We start from the raw sequence: 21915 nt of genomic DNA on the forward strand, positions 1-21915 counted from the left end.
CACATAGCAGGCACTTAATAAATGTTTGTTGACTGACAGACTATTCTTATACTGTTGAATGGAGTTGGAAAAAAAAATCCATAAATTGTGCTGAGTTGGTCCATTACAAATATATGTTACACAATCTCAGTTGAGACCTCACTTTAGCAAGGAAATCCTTTTATACCATCTTAAATGACTCACTATACCACAGTGACTTTTTCAAATCTTTTCATTCTTCCTCAAACCTACCATTGCTCCTCCTCCTCTCACACCCTCAGTTCCCTCAGATTAAAACTTTGACTTATATTTCACTGAAAAAACTGACGCTAATTGCCAAGAGAACCCCCTGTTCTCCTTTTCTCATTTTTCATCTGTCCCCCACTGCCATTCTCACAATCAATCAATATATAAAAAAAACCCTAATATTACATGCACTGTCCACAATCTGGTCCTGTTCCTTGCAAAGGCTAACTCTTCTACATGTACCCTTGATTTCATTTCATCCTGTCTTCTCCAACAGATTGTCCCCTCAATCATCCCCTATCTCTCATTAATCTTTAATCTCTTTCTAGCTACTGGCTGGCTTTCTTAATGCCTATAAACATACCAGTATCTCACTCATCCTTAAAAAAAAAATCCCCTCATTTAATCCATCCATTTCTGCCAGGTATCATCCCCAGTCTACTCTCTTTTGGGGCTAAACTTCTTAAGAAAGTAGTTTATAATTAATACCTATATTTCCTCTTTTTTATGGTCCTCTAAACTCTTTAGTCTATCTTTTGACCTCATCACTCAACTGACACCATTCTTTTTGAAGTTGCCAAATAAGTCTTTCAAGTCATTTTTCTTAATTTTCTTACCACCTCTGACACTGTTGATCACCCTTTTTTTTTTCAAAGTATCTTTTCTCTAAGTGCACAGCTGGGTGGTGCAGTGAATAGAGCACTGGGCCTGGGGTCAGGAAGATCTGTGTTTAAAGTTGGCCTCAGAAACTTACTAGCTCTGTGACCCTGGGCAAGTCACTTAACCCTATTTACCTAAGTTTCCTCACCTGGAAAATGAACTGAAGAGGGAAAGGACAAACCATTCCAGTATCTTTGCCACAAAAACCCCAAATGGGGTCATGAAGAGTCAGACATGACTGAATGGCTGAACACCAAAATCTCTCTAGGTGTTTGTGACACTGCTTTCTCCTGGTTCTCCTCTTATTTGTCTGACCACATCTCAGTTACTTTTGCCGGATCTTCAGCTGGGCTCTGCCCATGTATCCTGCAAGGCTCTGTCCTAGGTTCCCTTCTCTTTTCCCTACTTATTTCACTTTGTGATCTCATCGACTTTTATGGATTCAATTGTCATCTTTATGCAGATGATTTTCTGTTCTACTTATCCAGCTTCATTTGATCTCCTGACCTCCAGTCTCAAATCTCCAGCTGCCAACTGGACATCTTGAAATGACACCCCATAGATATTTTAAACTCCGTGTGTCCAAAACTGAAGTAAATATCTTTCCCCTCAAATACTATCTCTTTTGAATATTCCTAGGACTGTCAAAGTTAGTCCCTAATACTGCCACTTATGCAGCCTAGTTGTTAACTTCTCAATCTCTTTCACCACCTCCCTACTCCATATCCAACCTGCTGCCAAGTGCTATCAATTTTACCTTCACGGCATCTCTCATATATGCTCCTTTCTTTTTTTTGACCTTGCCACCACCTTGGTATAGGCCCTCTTCACCTTGGACTATTGCATGGACTATTGCCAATAGCTTTCTAGTGAGCCTCTCTTCCTTACATCTCCTTCCACTCAACCAACAAAGTGATCTTTCTAAAGCACGGATCTGACCATGCCATTCCCTTACCCAAAAACCTACAATTGAGTCCCTCCACTGACACTGGCTTTCCTGTTAATTGAACATGACACTCCAACTCCCTATTCCTGGCATTTTTACTGGTTGTCCCTTGTGTCTGAAATGCTCTCCTCTTCATTTATGCCTCCCTGCTTCCCTGGCTTCCTTCAAGTCTCATGGAAATGCCACTTTCCGAAAAAAGTCTTTCCTGGTACCCAGTAATGCTAGTACCTTTCCTCTGGGATTACCTCCACTTACTCTGTATATTTCTAGTATATTCAAAATCATTTAATTATGTTCCCATTAGACTGTGAGCTCCTTGAGGGCAGGGACTATTTTTGCCTTTCTTTGTATATCCAATCCTTAGCACAGTGCCTAGAACGTGGTAAGGGCTTAATAAATGCTACTTGACTTACTGACTCAAAGAATATGAGTAAATAGTTCTCAAAAGAAAAATTCAGACTATAAACAACCTATGATAAAATGCTCTAAAGAACTAATATAAGCAAAATACAAATCAAAACTACTCTGAGGTTTCACTTTATACTCAGCAAACTGGCAAAGATGACAAAAGATAGATATAATTAGTGTTGGAGAGCACATTAATGCATTGTTGGAGGAAATGTGAATTTGTACAAGTATTTGGTAAAATAATTTGGACTCATGCAAATAAAAGGGCTATTCACAGAAATTACACTACTAGGCATATATGCCAGGGACATATACTTTGGTCCTAGGAGGTCATTCATCAAAAGAAAGTTCCTAAACATACTTAAATATTTACAGTAGCACTTTTTATGGTAGCAAACAATTAGAAATAAAATAGATGTTCATAGATTGTGATAGGGAAATGTAATGGGATGTTTGGTGTGCTGAAAGAAAATTAGAACAAGAATACTGAAATGCATGGAAAGACTTACAGGAATTGATGTAAGTTGCAGCAAACAGAACTAAAAATAATATATATAACTATAAGAATATGAAGGAAAGAACAACAATCATAAAACAATGTAAAATGCATTGCTTTTCATTAAGATGCAAAATGTTCTTTGCAAATTACAAAGAATAAGCATGGCTTTTAAAGAAGAAATATGAGAAGAAATCTTCCCACTTCTGTGCAGAAGTGAGAAATACCTGGGTGTGGCACAGTGCATGTAATATTAGGGTTTTTTTTATATATTGATTGATTGTGCTAATTTTAAAAATGATCTTCCTCTTTCTTTAAAAAAAAAGTTGCTTTGTTATTAGGGATGGCTCTTTTGGAGAGGTTATGGGGAAGGATGAAAAGAGAAATCTAGGTGATATATAAATAAAAGATAATTAATAAAATGTGTATTTAAAAGATTTTCAAAAGTTCACAGAGGGACAGAAACAAAAAGGAAAATTTTATTGTTACTTTATAAATGCCTTTAAAAAGGAAATTATATCTCAAGGCCCATGGCTTCATATACAATCACTTAGTATTTATTAAGTGTCTACTATGTGCCAGGTACTATGCTAAGTGCTTATTTTCAACCTTGGTATGTATGTGTTTGTGCTTTTTTAATTGTTAAAATTCATAATAAAAATAAGTTAAACATTTTTAAAGGAAAAAATGGAGTTATATAGGTAAGCCTTTTCAACATCATCTGTTATCATCATGCCATCCAATCCCAAACTACAATCCTAGCCCTTCTTTGATTCACCTCTTGCTCTAGTCATAGCTTTTAAAACAAATCACCTTGTTGACCCGAGCATACATCACCAACTTTGGTTCATTCTGAACTTTAGCACTCCTGATGCTATGGCTACAGGTCTCTTCAACATTCATGTTCATTGTCAGTGATTTAGATTTGCTTTTACTTCTCTACACATTAAAAAAAATCTAAGCTGGTCATTGAGTTCACTATGCTCTCTTCTTTGGTTCCCCTTGTCTGAATAATTTCTGCTTGTGTTTTTAGAATTTAATTATTGAGGGTGTGTTATTCCCTGAAAGATATCAGGTCACTGACACCTTATATATGTTTTCTCTGAACTCTTTAAAATCTTCTCTTGCAAAATCTATGTCTTTTCCAGATTCTTGGATCTCTCAAGAAGCACTTTAGCATAGTGCTTACTTAGCACCATAGTGGGCACTTTATAAATATTTGCTGAATTGAATTGACCGTTATTACTTGTTTTCTTATTGTTTCTGACCTTATTACACTGTGTGTAGTCAGTATTAGAGCAATGATGAGACAACATGACTATGACTGTTAATGATAATAAGGGGCACAATAGCATGGATTAAATTACTTTCAAACATAGTATTTCCCTTTTGCAGCCTGATATATGATATTATACTGAAGCTTAGGGGTTCTCAAAACAATTTTTTTCAGAAGCAGTCACTCTATTTATACTTCCAGACACAGACTGCGGTTGTAATTTGTATAGTTTGGTTGAACACAAAGACTATTAAACTCCAAAGCAGGTCATATTCTTTTACTGTTTTAACACGTCTCTAACGTGGTCTCATTTGTGAAATAAGCATATCAAGCCTATCTAAATCTGGAAAATAATGCTGAAGTACCAGTTTAGCTGCACTTGTATGTCTGAGGTGAAAGGTGTAGATTAATATGTTTGGAGTGGGGGGGTGGGGAGGGCAGTCTAGTGGATAGAGCAAAGGTCTGGGTTTTAGGCAAATTGGGTTATATTCTTGGCTCTACCACTGACCTGGGTGTGACCTTGGGGAAGTCAGATAATCTTCCAGTGTTTCACTTTCCTTGTTTGTAAAGAGAAGGTAATACCTGTTCCCTAGGGTATTGTGAGGATAAATGAGATAATGTCTGCAAAGAATTCCAAGTTGAGAGACGAAAAGGGTTATAAATGTAATTGCAAAATTACATTTCTATTATTCTTAAGCAAGTTCATAGTATATGGGCAATGAATAAGCATTATGCTGAACTTTGACAAAGTCCCTTCTACTTTGAAAATCTGCTTAGTAGCAAGGCACTGTCCTCTTAACCCTGGCATTTACATGCCCTTGGTTCCACCTTTATTCTGCAAGGACACACACTGAACAGCTTACAAACTTACAAGCGAGACACGTGGCTGTATTTGCTCCCAATATTTAACAATTCATTTCCCTAGTGGGTACATTTTCTGGTTTGTGTTACATGTTGACATGTGTTTGCAGATAGAGGTAATGCTCCCTAAGTTGTCCTTTTAGACTTCTCAAGAGCTATCTCTGTTCTCCACTTCCTATTCTTTAGTTTGAATTTCTCAGCATTTTGATTGGTAAGCAATCAGGTAGAATTTTTGCTTACTCCTTCTTGACCTTTTTCATTTTAAGGATTATTGACTTTTTAATTGTTCCTGGCCTTGCTTTATAGGTAATTCATTGAAATTTGTTGCATTTACCATATACAAAACACTTAGCCATTCTGCATAGCTTTTCACAGTCTCTTATCTTGGCCACACTTAGAAAATTCAGAAATGATGCAAAGTAAATAAAAGTGTTATCAATATTTTTGCCCTCATGTGATACAAGTATACACACACACACACACACACACACACACACACACACACGAAGTAAACACATTCAACATAGGGGTTTGTAATGCTAAAGTAAGAAATATAATGATAATTGGAATAACAGGCAAGTTTGGCCTTGGAGTACAAAATGAAGTTGGACAGAGACAAATAGAGTTTAATCAAGATAACTCGCTGGTCATAACACTCTTTTTCAACAACCCACAAAGTGACTTTACACATAGACATCACCAGGTAGTCAATATAGAAATCAGATTGATTACATACTTTGCAGCCAAAGGCAGAGAAATTCTATACAATCAGTTAAAACAAGACCTGGAGCTGAACGTGACTCAGCTCATGAGCTTCTTGTTGCAAAATTCAGACTTCAATTGAAGAAAGTAGTGAAAATCATCAGCCCAGATAGATATGACCTAAATAACATCCCTTATGAATATGAAATGGAAGTGATGAATAGATTTAAGGGATTAGATCTGGTAAATAGAGTGCTTTAAGAACTATGGACAGGGATTCACAATACTGTACAGGAGGCAGCAACAAAAAACATTCCAAAGGAAAAGAAGAGCAAGAAAGAAAAATGGCTGTTTGATGAGGCTTTACAAATAGCTGGGGAAAGAAGGAAAGCAAAAGGGAAAGGAGAAAGGGAAAGATATACCCAACCGAATGCAGAATTCCAGAGAACAGCAAAGAGAGATAAGAAGGTTTTCTTAATTGAGCAATGCAAAGAAATAGTAGAAAACAACAGAATGGGAAAGACAAGCAATATCTTCAAGAAAATTAGAGATCAAGGGAATGTTTAATGCAAAAATGGGCATGATAAAAGATGCAGATGATAGGGACTTAACAGAAATAGAAGAGATTAAAAAGAAGTGGCAAGACAATATAGAAAAACTATACAAGAAAGACTGAAACATCGTCAATAACCATGATGGTGTGGTTACTGATCTAGAGGCAGATATCACGGAGAATGAAGTCAAGTGGGCCTTAGGAAGCATTGCTAACAATAAGGCTAGTGGAGGTGATGGAATTCCAGCTGAGCTATTTAAAATCCTAAAAGATGATGCTGTTAAAGAGCTACACTTAATATGTCAAGACATTTGGAAAACTCACCAATGGAAAATTCAAAACAATTGGAAAAAATCAATTTATGTACCAATCCTAAATAAGGCCAATGCCAAAGAATGCTCAAATTACTGAACTGCACTCATTTCACATGCCAGCAAGGTTATGCTGAAGATTCTGCAAGCTAGGCTTCAGCAATATGTGAACTAAGAATTACCAGAAGGGCAGGCTTGATTTTTCTAAAACTTTCTTTCTTTCTTTTTCAAAAAATAAATAAATTTATTTATTTTTAATTTTCAATATTCACTTCCATATGATTTTGAGTTCTAATTTTCTTCCCCTCCCCAAGATGGCATCCAATCTGATATAGGCTATACATGTACATTCATAATAAACATATTTCCACATTAGTCAAGTTGTAAAGAATAATTAGAAACAAAGGGAAAAGACATAAGAAGAAACAACAAAAAAATTTAAAAAAAAGAAGAGAAAATAGTATGCTTCAATCTGCATTCAGACTCCACAATTCTTTCTCTAGATGTGGACAGCATTTTCCAACATGAGTCTTTTGGAATTGTCTTCGATCCTTGCATTGCTAAGTCTATCAAAGTTGGTCATTGCACAATGTTTCTGTTACTGTGTACAATGTCCTCCTGGTTCTGCTCACTTCACTCAGCATCAGTTCATGTAAGTCCTTTCAGGTTTTTCTAAAGTCTGCCTGTTCATCATTTCTTATGGAACAACAGTATTCCATTACATTCATACACCACAATTTGTTCAGCCATTCCCCAGTTGATGGGCATCCCCTCAATTTCTAATTCTTGGCTACCACAAAAAGAGCTGCTATAAATATTTTTGTACATGTGGGTCCTTTTCCCATTTTATGATCTCTTTGGGATACAGACTTAGAAGTGGTATTACTGGGTCAAAGGGTATGCACAGTTTTATAGCCCTTTGGGCATAGTTCCAAATTGCTCTCCAGAATGATTGGATCAGTTCACAACTCCACCAACAATACATTAGTGTTCCAATTTTCCCACATCTTCTCCAACATTTATCATTTTCCTGTTTTATCATGTTAGCCAATCTGATAGGTGTGAGTTGTTTTGATCTGCATTTCTCTTATCATTAGTGAGTTAGAGCATTTTTTTTCATATGACTATAGATAGCTTTAATTTCTTCATCTGAAAACTGCCTATTCATATCCTTTGACCATTTATCAATTGGGGAATGACTTGTATTCTTATAAATTTGACTCACTTCTTTACGTATTTTAGAAGTGAGGCTTTATCTGAGACACTGGCTGTAAATATTGTTTCCCAGCTTTCTGCTTTCCTTCTAAATCTTGATTGCATTGGCTTTGTTTGTGCAAAAACTTTTTAATTTAATGTGATCAAAATTACCCATTTTGTATTTCATAATGTTCTCTTTCCCTTATTTGGTAATAAATTCTTCCCTTCTCTATAGATCTGACAGGTTCCTGCTCTCCTAATTTGCTTATAGTATAGTATCACCCTTTAATCTAAATCTTTTGCCCATTTTGACTTTATCTTGGTATAGGGTGTAAGATGTTGATCTATGCCTAGTATCTGCCATACTCTTTTCCAGTTTTCCTAGCGTTTTTGTCAAATAGTGAGTTCTTATCCCAGAAGCTGGAGTCTTTGTGTTTATCAAATTATGGTAGATTATGGAGTAGACTATGGTGTCTTGTGTACCTAACCTATTCCACTGATCCACCATTCTATCTCTTAGCCAGTACCAAGTAGTTTTGATGATTAGAGCAGGCATGATTTTGGAGAGGCAAAGGAACTAGAGTGCCAGCATTCGATGGGTTATGGAGAAAGCAAGGGAATTCTAGAGAAACATGTACTTCTGATTCAATGGCTATACTAAAGGCTTTGACTTGTGAATCACAACAAATTGTGGCAAGTCTTCAAAGGTCATCTCACCTGTCACCTGAGGAACCTGTATATAGGTCAAGAAGCAACAGTTAGAACCAACCAAGAACAATTGATTGGAAAAGGAGTACAACGAGGTTGTTCATTGTCACCTTATTTATCTAACTTATATGCAGAGTATGTCATGTGAAATGCCAAGCTGAACAAATCAAAAGACTATTAAGGTTGCCAGGAGAAATATCAACAATCTCAGATATGCACATGATACCACTCTGATGGCAGAAAGTGAATAAGAATTAAAAATTCTCTTGATGAGGGCAAAAGAAGAGAGTGTAAAAGCTGGCTTGAAGCTCAATATCAAAAAAACACAGATCACAGCAATTGGTCCCATCACTTCCTGACAGAGAGAGAAAAAATGGCAGCCATGTCAGATTTTATATTCTTGGGCTCAAAGATCACTGCAGAAAGTCACTATAGTCATGAAATTAAAAGACTCTTTCTCCTCCGAAGGAAAGCTATGGCAAATCTGAACAGCATCCTAAAAAGCAAAGACATCATCACCATGCCAACAAATGTCTATACAGTCAAAGCTATGGTTTTTCTTGTAGCAATGTACGGCTATGAGAGTTAGACTATCAGGAAAACTGCGCACCACAGAATCAATACTTTTGAATTGTGGTGCTGGAGAAGACTTTTAAGCATCTCTTATGCAACAAGGAGATCAAATCAGTCAGTACTTAAAGCAATTAATTCAGACTCTTCACTGGAAAGTCAAATACTGAAGCTGAAGCTTAAATACTCTAGCCACATAATGAGAAGACAGGACTCACTGGAAAAGACCCTGATGTTGGAAAAGATGGAAGGCAAAAGGAGGAGGGGATGGTACAGGATGAGCTGGATAGATAGTGTCATGGAAGCAACCAACATGAGCTTAGACAGACTTCAGGAGACAGAAGATAGAAAAAGCTTGGTGTGCTATGGTCTGTGGGGTCACAAAGAGTTGGATGGACACAACTGAATGACTTAAAAACAACAACATAACAGATGATGCTGCTATTTCACTTCTGAGTTATAAGAGACTGAAAAACTTCTAGCTTAATAGTGAATCAGATACCAAAAAAAAAAATCTGATTTCTCCTTTTTTCATTTAATTTGCAAAACAGAACATATATCTTTCATTTATACTTCCAATTCAAGAAAACCAACTAGACTATATAGTACAACTCTCCCTTAAAACTACAGAAAAGTTTGCTGAGTTGAAAATATTTAATAAAATCAAATTTTAAAAAGCCATGGACTTCTGTATTCCCTTTATCAAAATCAGGAAGGTTGTAGAATAGAAAAGAAACAGAAAAAAAGAATTAACACAATCCTTACTGTTGTTAAATCTATGTTGGAAGAAAGGGATCAAGGTCATTGTCCACCTAGGTTTAAAACTTAAAACTAACAAAAAAGGGAGTTTAAGACATTGATTAATTCAGGAGTCATATCATACAACTTGGGTTTAGAGTTTATGAATTGAATGCAAACCTCTGTATTTGCATATATTTGTAAAAAATGTTTTACTTGGAATTATGGAAAAAGATAGGATAGAGAATTAACTTGGAGATTCAAACATAAGTGAAATGAAGTCACTATAAATAACACTAGGATTGGGAAATTTATATTTCAATGTCCAACCACAGGTAAACATTTATCTTTTGGGGATAGGCACAGGTGGAAAGAGGCTGATGGCAAAATTACACAGTGGGGGGTCCAGGATCTTTGGCTTCATTGCCAGTGTCATCCAGCCTCAGGAATACTGCATATCATATTATCATCATGTCAATATTAACTTAGTGCTCCTGGCCAACAGTGGCAGAAGAGTGAGTGGTGTGGATCTTGAGAAGTCTACAGATACTGGTTTTTATTATATTTTATTCTGCATCCACATTTTTTCCATTTTGAAATAAACAATGTTTTTGGGGCAGCTAGGTGGCTCACTGGATAGAGCACCAGCCCTGGAGTGGGGAAGACCTGAGTTCAAATCCAGCCTCAGACACATCTCACTTAATAGCTGTGTGACCCTGGACAAGTCACTTAACTCCGATTGCCTCACCAAAAAGAAGAAAAAAATAAAGAAAAAGAAATAAAGAATGCTTTTATGCTAAGATCTTCCAATCATGGCTATTACTAGGTTTGCCAAATACTTCAAATTAATTTTTGAGTGTATGAAAAAAAAGATAACTGTGCTGTGACAAATGATCTAATTAAGAGGTTAGGGATAAAGTGCTCACCACATGGGACAATTCCTTTCATTAGCTAGTGTTCCTTAGAATGAATTAAAGGAAAAAAATAGCAATTTTATTCCCTTCCACATTAGCCTTATTTTGAGGGCTTCTAATATGTAATAGAAGGAGTGGCAACTCAATACTTCTAATCTGTCCTTTCCATTCATATGAAATATGTTTTATTTTTCTAAAACTAAAATTGTTTAAACAAGGAAAAAAGTCCTGAGTTTTCTTGAACAAAATGTGATTTTTCAATTTTTAGGAACATCAAACAAGTATTATATGCAGCTAACACTGTCTATCATTTTCTAGAATCACAGAATTTAAGAGTTGGAAGGGACTTAAACAACTGCCTAGTCCAACCCATATATAAAAGGAATCTCCACTATAACCTCTGACAGATGGCAATCCAGCCTATGCTTGGAGAGTTCCAAGGAGGGATATCCCTTGGGGGCAGTCCATTCCACTTTTGGACAATTCTGATTATTAGGAAGTTTTTCCTGGCAGCAAGCTTAAATTGGCCTTGGTAATTTCCTCCCCATTGCCCTAAGTTCTCTCCTCTGGGGACAAAAAGAGTAATTCTAACTGTTGTCATGTCTCTCTTGAGTCATCTCTTCATTAGGTTAAGTGTTCCCAGTGGCTCACAAAAGATGGGAGCAAGGTCTTTTACCCTTCACACACTGGCTGACCCTCTCTGTCTGGATGCTTCCAGGCTTAACACAGGGTGCTTGCTCTAGATGAAGCCTGGAAAGGCAGATGGCGTCCATGGGGCACTCTCCTCCCCAATGCTGGGGTTAGGCCTCTCTACACAGCCTAAGATTGCATTAACTATTTTTGGTTGCAAAACTGACTTGTATAAGATTACAGACCATTATAATTTCCACACTCTTTTAGAAGAATTTCTAACCATGCTTCTCCCATTGTGAGGGTGATTTTTTTTGTCCACCAGTGCAATATATTCCATCAAGCCTTAACCAGATTCTCTGCATCTGCCAATTGTTGCTCTTATGTTTGCCCCACAGGGCCAAGCAGAACAAGTCTAATCCCTCAGGATAACTCTCCAGATACAAAACATGCTGCCTTACACATCATGGACACCTAGCATATAGACTTGTTGATTATTTGGTTGACAGAAATACTCAAATAGAACTATTCTTGTCCCATAAATCTTCTCTTTTTAAGAACACAGTACATGCATAAGCACATCTTTTTTTTTTTTTCTTTTTAGTGAGGCAATCAGGGTTAAGTGACTTGCCCAGGGTCACACAGCTAGTAAGTGTCAAGTGTCTGAGGTCACATTTGAACTCAGGTCCTCCTGACTCCAAGGCCAGAGCTCTGTTTACTGCGCCACCCAGCTGCCCCTCACATCTTTCTTTATCAAACATTAAGTGAGCCAAATAGCATAGTTGTTTAGCACAAACTCTGAGCCCACAGGCCAGAAGCAGGCCAGCAACACTCTGAGTAAGGGCCAAACCAGATTAAAATGTAATTTAGAAATGTTTAACAAAATAAATAAAATACAACATAGATAATGTTAATTTGTGTTTTTTTTTTAAGTCAATAGTGGCCTATAGGGATCAGTTTGTTTCTTTTTTAGAGCATGTATTAATGAAGTCTAAGTAGAAAGATTATTTCCTATCCAGACCAGTAAGCTTATAGAGGGAAAACAGCTCAGCTACTCAGTTACTAAAAGATTTCCTTCCTTAATTCTAATGGCCTCTTCAATGCATATGTTTGCCTGGGACACAGTACATGGTTCAGTGCAAACTATTACCACTATGCATGTACTATTGCTTGTGAGTCAATAGTGCCATCTTTATGTACAGAGAAAAGGACAAAACAGGTAAGAAAAAGCTCATATGAGTAAAGGCCTCATCACTCCTTACTTCTCAGCCTCCACCCCCTTCTTCCTGAAATAATCCAGAATTTGTAGGGAAGGTGGAGAATCAAACACAGTTGAGTATTTTAAACATCTTTTGAATGTAAATCTCTTCTCCATGTTCCTCTTATTTGAGGTATTTAGATTATGAGCCTAGTGTTAAATTCTATGTTCTATATAATATCCTGTGGTTGGTAAGTCAACACACAAGATAAAATTTTATTGTAGACCGACATTCATAAATTCACATAAGCATATATACAAAATCTTAGCAAAGACTGGAAGCACAGGCAGCAAACACATGTCAGAGGTCCTGGGGCTCTATAGCAAACAATAGAAATGGACTTCATTCCCTTTCTTTCTTTCTCCCGATAGTTTGTGAGGAGCAGGGGAAGGAAGCAGGAGGGCCATAGTGAAGTATGTAGAAGCACTTGGAAAACAGCAGTGAAAGACTCTATTTGCTGGAATGTTGTAGAATGATAGAGTTGCTGGAAGAGCAAGGGCGACTAGGAAGGGGAAGAAAGAAGAGGGAAAAAGAAGGAACCAGAGAAACTAATGGCAGTGCGATGGAACCGTGAGACTTCAAAAGGTAGAAGGCAGCTACAGAGCAGATGAAAGGACACGGCAGCTGTGATGAGGTGAGCCACATGCAGCCAGGGTTGCAGCACTTGCACCACCATGGTACTTGTCAAAGTTATTGTGACTTTGATCAGATTTCTCCTATTAGATGTCCTTAGTTTTTCTAGAACACAGACTAAACTATTTTAGGGATAGAGGGTAAGAAATGACACCTGTCAGGAAGGTGGGCTGTAATTACTTCCTACTGTATTGACTAAGGGGGAGCAGTGATATTAACCCCTTTTTCTTAGTTTTTTTTTTCTCTGCCCCAAATTATTATTCAATGATTGTAGACTTACTGTTCGCCTTTTGCTTAAAGGAGAAAAACTGAATGTACTATTAAGGAGAGTTTAGGACTCATCAGATTCGGATTTTCTCAGAAAGATTCTAATTGAGGGCATGAATCAAGGAAAATACTAATTGGTGAGAACCCTAAGATTGAGCCTGTATCCATATCTGTTCAGGCCTCTGGTAACAGGGGACAGGTTACAAACATTAAACCACAAATATCACTGTAACTAAGTCGATTAAATCCTGTTCTACTGGCAACAAACAACAGGATCCAGTTATCATCTGAACACTTCAATTTATATTTTCTTTAAGCAAAAGGAAATATAAGGAAGCACTGCAAATCAGTAAACATTGGGACTTGGGCATTTCTTCAATTAGAGAAAAGGATGTCATTATTATGCCTTTTGAACTTTGGAATGCAGAACTACAGGTTTGTAACAACAGGAAAAAAAAAATCATGTACTAAGTATAGCTCTGACCCCTTAGAGTTTCAGAATCTTACTTGATGAAACTGTTTAGGGCTAGACTAATACAGCAATTGGCAATACATTCAGCTCCTTGAAAAAGACACCTTCTTTTGAATAGCACTTAAGGCAATATATTAAATTTATCTTCAAGAGTTTTTCTGCCTTTGTCTCATCTTGATTTATTTTAAAAGCAGGGTATAAAAAATTAAAAGGCCACTATTTTCTTTTCCTGACATCTAGAGTGAAATCTGTGGGAAATTAAAAAGAAGCAAACAACCCAGAGAAACAAAACTCTCCAAAAGAGTCTAAAATTGTCTAGATCATTAGTCACTTAAGCCAATTCAACAAGCAGTGAATTTTGGTCTTTCAAACACTACTTCTGAAATAACAATATGACTACCATATTAACTCTAAAAATGCAAAGACAGCACAGAAGCAGACATTAATAGATAGACAGAATAAGCTGTGACTGATTTAAATCAACATGATTTCTATTTGAGTGGTTGAAAGCACATTTGGCTGAAATATATCAATGATATATATGTATTTCTTTATGATTTTACATGAAAAATAAAGAACACTTGAAGATATTAGTTAATGTAATATGTTTGTCAAAATCTCTAAAAAATATGTACTTGATTCAAACAATGGATAAGGTCACACTTGGCATCAGAAGTTCTGGGTTCCTAAGCCATTTCTGTCAGTTAGCCTCTCTGAACCAGTTTCCTCATCTATAAAAATGGTAAAAATCATTCATAATTGAGGACATTTCCTTTCTTCTCTTTTACTTCTCAATCCATTCTCATCCTCATTACTCAAGACAATTCTTGTTTCCAAAGTCCTGGGCACTATCAAATCATTCAACATCAGAAACCTATGTGATTTTAGTGATGGAAATGACATTACAGATGCATTTTTATCTACTTTGCTGCTATAATATATTGCTCTCTCTATCATCCCTGATCTTTCATTAATATTCAGTCACTCTTTGTCTACTGGCTACTTCCCTACTACCTACAAAACACACCCATGTCTCCCATTCTTAAAAAACCCTCCCTTTATGTGTCCATCCCTGCTAGCTATCAGCCTTTATCTCTCCTCCCTCTGGTGACTAATCTCCATAAGAAGGCCTTCTATAATAGCTACTTCCACTTTTCTTCTCATTCTTTTCTTAACTCTTTATAGGCTGACTTCTGATCTCATCATTCAACTGAAACTGCTCTCTCTAAAGTTACCACTGGTCTCTTAATTGACAAATCCAATGACCTTTTAAAAGTCTTCACCCTTTTTGCCTTCTCTATAGCCTTTGACACTGTTGGTCACCCTCATGAAGACATGAGGGAATCAATAAATCAATAAATCAATAAATATTTACCAAGTAACTACTTTGTGTCAGATACTCTGCTAAGATCTGAAGATGAAAACATGGAAATGAAATAATCCCTGCCTCAATGAGCTTATACTCCATCTGGAGAGGCAAGACATATATACCTATGCATGCACCCATACACAAATACATATAAACTCATTTCTGGACCTCTAGATACCTCCAGGTTCAATGTAGGGTATTTTGGAATATAATAATTATGCTAGTATGACTCATGCTCCCATACTAGTATGCACGGTACTAAACTAGACGCTTGAATCAAACAGCCAAAATAATAGAAATAGAATGGGATGGTGGTGGCCTTGATAGAAACAGGGGAAGTCTGGAAAGGAAAAAGATAATGTGTTCTGTATGAGAAAGTGGAGTTCAAAAGGTTATGTGTCATGAAGCTTGAAATATCCAATAGGTTGGAGCCCAGGAGAAATACTAGGGTTAACTTGCAAATTTGTAAGTTATCTGCATAGAGCTCATTAAACCCACGGTGGTTATTGATCAAGTACAGAGATAGTATAAAGAGAGAATAAAAGAGAAGCCAGACAGAGTATACCCACTTAGTTAGGGGATGTGATGTTAAAAAATGAACCAGGAAATGAGAACCTGAGAAGGAGTAGTTAGATAGATATGAGGAGAACAAAGAGAGAACAGTGCCATAAAAACATAGAGAGAAGAAAATATGTAAGAGAGATTTGCAGAGGCTTCAACATAGATGAAAATTATTATTATACTCATCACTATTATACTCAAAAGAGTATCAGATGGGTTAATTAATTAAGATATCACTGGCAACTTTGGAGAGAGTTGCTTCTTACTTCACAAGCCAAATTACAAAGAGTTGGTAAGTGAGTAAAACTCCTTTTTAAGGAATTTGACTATGAAAAGAAAGAGAACTAAAGAATGTTTGCATCTAATAAGAGTTTTTCAGAATGGGTGAGACTTGGTCAAGTCTGTAGGCAGTGGGGAGGAAAACAGTAGGTCAGGAGAAACTGAAGATTAGACAGAGAGAGAAAATTATTGTGGGGACAATATGCTGGAGAAGACAGGAGGGAATGTGATTAAGAGCACATGTAGAGGAGATGGCCTTGGCAAGAAAAAGGATCACTTCATCAAAAACTTGAATGAAGGAAGACAGAATAAGGAATGATGTTAGAGGATTTTGAGAGGTAGAGAAGAGGGGGCTCACAGTGAACCATTTGCATTTTCTCATTAAAGTAAGAGGCAAGATTTGTAAAGGAAGGGGACACAGGATGGTATGGAAGACTGAGAGGAGAAGAGAAGGTCTAGAATAGTCTCTGTAGAAAATCAATTGGTAATAATAGGACTGCCTTGTTGAGGAGAGGGCCTACTTGAGATTCAATAACAAATTTATAGTGGACTTTGTTGAATGATTTCTTTCAGTTTTATTCCATTCTACTCAATAAACATTTATTAAGCACATATTATATGCCAGGCACTGTGCACACGTGAGTAGGAACAAAAGTGGCTGATATTAGGAGCAGGGGATTCAAGAGCAGAAAACAGTATAGAGGTGAATTGGTTAACTATAGGGTCAGGTTTGGGAAGGGAAGAAAGTGTAGACAGAACAGAGGTGATAGCCTGGGAGATTGATGATGGATGGAAGGACTGGAGGTTAGTCAGGATGAAGAATAGGTTTAGAAAGAATAAGACACATGGAGAGATGGAAAGTATGATAGCAGATCATGATCTGATAACAAGATATGGGAGTTTTTGTTCATGGAAGTGAAACACTTCTGTTAAATTAATGGTGAGATCAAGGGTGAGATCATCCCTATGTATAGCTGAGGTGGAGTCAAAGAGTAGGTCATGGGTATTGAAGGGATTGGCAAATGGGAGATTATAATGTTACAGATATTAACATGTACGTTAAAGTCCTGTATCATAGGGATGCAAAAAAAGACTATAAGCCACATACTGAATTTCTTGAGGAAGGAATTAAAAGAAAAGAAGGATCAGGGAAGCATATACTGCTGCTTTGACCAAGTTATTATCAGTGACTCCCACTGCTGGTCCTTCTTCTGCCAAAGGGGATTTAAGGCCCTAAAAATGTTGTCATCCTGTTCCTTAGAAGTAGCAATGGTAGGACTACATAGAGGGCTCTAGAGAGTATACTGCTGCTGCCCAGTTAGGTTGTTCTCCTAAAGCTGAAAGTAGGGAGAAGAGGAAGCTAATTTAATGATTCTAACCCTATTACATTACAACAGCGAAAAGAAGCTACAGCCTTAACAGATCTGACCAGGACTACCATTACCATTAAGGAAGAATGAGAAGAGAACAGACAACAGAAAGTGGAATGGGCAGTCCTGGCAGCTGGTGGTAATTTGTTTTTTCTTGTTTAAAATTGGCAATGAGATTGCTTCTTGAGAGGCAAGAATTTATGACAAGTGGCAAATGTGCTTTACTATGCCCAGAATATAGTGCCAGCCTAAACAGTTTCAGTAGTAATAAGGTGTTACCAAGCCCTGATCTTTGAAAATCTCTTCCAACTAATGATATCTGTTAAGGACAAATTAGTAAAAGACAGGTCTGAGAACAATGTCTGAGCTTTGTTACTTGTAAAGAAAATTTAATAACAGGACTCATGAAGTCCTAATTAAGAGATTTTAATCATAGGGAATAAGTTCTTGCATTTCCCACTTTAGGCATTTGAGGTTTGGTGAAAAGATGCTCACATACTATTTGTCAGACTAATTTTCTTCTATTATATAGTTTATTTTTTATTTAATTTTATTTTCAGTTGCAAATTATCTTTCTCCTTCAACTCTTCTCCCTTCTTCCCCCACCGGGAAGGCAAGAAATACAAAGCCATTATAAATCTTTTGTATAATTTTAGAGGCAGAAGTATATATATATATATATATATATTATATATATACATATATAAATATATGTGTATATATATTATATATATAAACATATGTATATGTACATACATACATGTACATGATACATATATATGTATTATTCCATAACCATAGGCACTTAGGAGCTTCCTTTAATATATTGTAATGGATCAATAGCCAAGGTTAGTAATAAAATGAACAATACTTGCTAACATAACAACCCTTTAGATGTATCTTAACATCTACACTTCTATTATCATAAATTTCAATAGTCAATGGAGCCTCTACTACACAATTAATTATGAATTATGACATTTCTTTGAATTACTGGTGGTAAAGCAATCTTTCCTGACTATAGTAACAATTTTTTATTAAAAGGAAAAAAGTTGAAAAGATGAATACTTTATGACACAGCCTATGTTTTCTCTTTATAGCAAAAATGTTTAACTAAATAGAGTTTGATTTCATAAGAACACTTCCTTAAGTTGTAAGATCAGGCAGAAAAAGGTCCAACTTAGCCAACTCTAGGCTAAAATAGATGTAATCTTACCTGTAGTAAATCCGCAGTGTCTGGATTTCTTCTTTTAATTTTTTATATTGTTGAACGGCAGTTTCTCTATCCTGTTGCATGGATAACAACTTTGCCTGCAAATAGATGGTTGAGAATTTATGAAAGGAGCTATTTTCATTATTTTAAAAAAACTTCCACATAATACTGCTATGTGAATTGCAGAGATAAGGAATGGCCTTTAATTTCATTGGTTATAGAGAACTCTCTTTGAGGCAACTCCCTGAACCAAACAATACAGGTCAGCCCTTTACCTGCAACCTATAGTCTTAGAGAGTTGCCTAGAGTACTCAGAGATTAAGTAACTTACACTGTCAGGAGAGGATACTGAACCCAGTTCTTCCTGGTATCAAGGCTAGCTTTATTTGTTATGCCATAATATCCCATTAAATGTTATATAGGTAATCAATTTACTGATATATTTTAAATTTGGAACCAATTTAACACTATTCCTTAGGTTTACCCCTAAAATATTATAGTTCTATATTATTGTTGTTATTGTTATTATTACTACTAATGAAACTCAGAAAATTCAAAGTGTGTAGCCAGGCCATTTTTCTGGATTCTCTTTGGGGGAGAAAAGATCCATAAGATCCAAAGTTGACCTCATTAATTTGGTATTTTAATGTTCTTTGATGATAATCATTTCAAATTAGTATACTGCAATATCTACAGAATCACAAAACTTGACAGTTGGAAGGGACCTCAGTGGCTATCTAATCCAACCTATTCATGAAAGGTGTTTCTACTCTAAGATACCCAACAAGTAGTTTAGATGCCAGAGATTATTTTTTTTTAAAGGACCTACCTACCCCTAGCCACAGTCGTAGAAATTTGATGGACCTGTTCTTTTCTCCTCTTCTTATAGAGTTCAAAAGCAATAGTTTAAAACAAATTCATTTTATCACACATATTGTGATTATTATCTCAGAGTCCCAAGACATTAATGAGATACTTGGTTATGCTGCAAGAAAAGGGATATACTATCTAACAAAAAGATAGAGATGGCAAAGCTTTGGATATAAAGAGGAAGGAGAAGGGTCATAAGGAATATAAAAGACCTGCAGCCCAAGGCTAAACATCAAAAGGAGAAAGAAAAGGTGGGACTGAAGTATGGCAGAAAAAGGAGATATTGAGGATGGCCATTGGCTCTACAAGCCATCTCAGAGCAGAAAACTCAGCCAGACTCCACCAGTGTACTCACTGACTGAGAGTACTTGGAAGAGATCTGTTTTTCACTCAACTTGCCATTTCTTCTAGTACCTGACTAGTCTCTCTCTTTCTCTCTCTGTATAAATAATCTGTTGTTCTATTAACTGAACATTTTCAGTAATCTAATTTTCGTCTCAATAAAAGAGGCTAGAGGCAGAGGGCTCAACCTTTACCTGTTAGGAATTAACCTAAATGGGATCGCAGAGTGATTGTAATTGAACTCATAACTTTTCATGTAAAATAAACTCTGTGAAAGTTACAAAGGAGGAAATCATGTGAATTATAGGGTGGATTATACTGCTCCTAGGCTTAAAATAATAATTAATAACTTTAACAGATTATTATACTACCATCAAGCCTAAATTTGCCTCTTTGACACTTCCACCCATTGTTTGGGATTCTGCCCCATGGGAAGAAAAATACCAACTGTACTTCTTGGCTTTCAGTCTCTTTCCTTCTTAACCTCAACAAAATGGCCAAATTGATATTCGTAAAACACAGATCTGACCAATCATCCTTATACTTAACTCAAAATTCTTTAACATCTCCTATTTCCTCTAAATTGAACTAAAAAACTCTTTAGGCTGGCATTTAAACCCTTAACAAACTGGCTCCTATCTATATTTTCAGGCTCAATATTTCTCTTTTTCATGAACTCACTGTTTAAGTCAAAGTAACCTTCAAGCAAGTCTTTCCTGTATTTGACCTTCTTTCTCTCCCATCCATGCCATAAGTGGTTCTCATATCTAGAATGGACTCTCCTCTTCTTTGCCTCTTCACATTCCCACCTTCAAATCACAGCCCAGGTGCCACTTCCTACATGAGAGCTTTCCTGATTACTCTACTTATTAGCACTCCTTCCCTCACAAAATTACTTTGTATTTACTCACTTGTATACATATAGTTGTCCATTTCCTATTTTTGATTGTCAATTACTTGTTTAAATAGTTCAGGATTAAGTTATTTCAATTGCACAGCATATCTTTTTCTCATTATTATTCTTTCTTCCTGCTGTTTAACTAATTCTGATTTTAGCTCTGACAAGTCAGTGGTCTAATTGTATACATACAGATGATTCAGGGATAACTCCAACGTGAATAACAAATATATTCCTATTTATTGAAATATAATCTATTTCTTTCTGTGGTGTTATTTGGTGCTTGCCACGTCCAGCATATACCAATTCTTTTCTTGAAGAAACTGTTCATGACAAATGGACATGAATCTTCTGTGTATCTATGTCTTTAACTCCTTTCATTCCTTCTTCATGAACCATACTTTCTCACATATTTTTATTCCTATTGTCACCTTTTCCTACCTTTGTATTGAAGTCAAGTATCAGAATGTATGTTGGTTTAATTTAGAGGGCATTATCAAGTTTTTCCATAGTTTCTCTATTCTTTATCCTCAGCAACCAGTATTGGGGCATAAGCTAGTTATTTTCCATAGTAATATTTTTCCAATTACTCATAATTGTGATGACTATTATGACGGCAATGTGATGACCAAATATCCCATAAAGTAATGTTTCTTTTTGCCTTTGAGTGTACAATAAAGTCTATTCCATCAATTCCTTTCTTTGCCATTTTAAGGAATTCCTGTGAGCCATCCTTCAATTTATCTATAACATGTCTTTCTTTTATTTTATAGCAAGAATAGACAACAGAAATTATACAGAAGGTAATTAAAATAATTTTACAACAAAATTTTAACTAATCTAAACTGATTGCTATAATAAGACCACCAAGAAGACTCCTTAGCAAGCAGCTGACTCACTTGCCAGAGAGAGATGGTTGACAAAGGAAACAAGGATTAGGATATAAATAAAGGTTAGAATATTTGTAAAATCTTACAAAAATGGTGATGGACAATTAAGAGCAATATGGTCTCATAAATCAGAAATAAGTAGTAACAAGTAAAACCAGTTTAAAGAAGCCCTGGCAACTTATTCGACTAAGTGAAATCACTCCAAGGGCACTGAAGGATGAAAATGGAAGATGATAACCAAAAGAAAAGTAAAAAAGAAACTAAAAATCATTATAGCAAAGCATTTTCTCCATCAAG

The 21915-nt window shown here is 36.1% G+C and overlaps 1 protein-coding gene across 3 annotated transcripts in view; it reads right to left on the reverse strand.

Annotated features, from left to right (window-relative positions):
• MIPOL1 (mirror-image polydactyly 1) overlaps positions 1-21915 on the reverse strand; it is a 476051-nt gene that overhangs the window by 105847 nt on the left and 348289 nt on the right. For all 3 annotated transcript variants that reach the window (XM_027847439.1, XM_027847437.1, XM_027847438.1), the window contains one exon: positions 18622-18716. In XM_027847439.1, the coding sequence (XP_027703240.1) occupies positions 18622-18716 (95 nt within the window). The remainder of the gene's footprint in view (positions 1-18621; positions 18717-21915) is intronic.

This window comes from Vombatus ursinus, unplaced genomic scaffold, assembly GCF_900497805.2.
Source record: "Vombatus ursinus unplaced genomic scaffold, bare-nosed wombat genome assembly UNPS02015406.1, whole genome shotgun sequence".
In the NCBI taxonomy this organism is placed as follows: Eukaryota; Metazoa; Chordata; class Mammalia; order Diprotodontia; family Vombatidae; genus Vombatus; species Vombatus ursinus.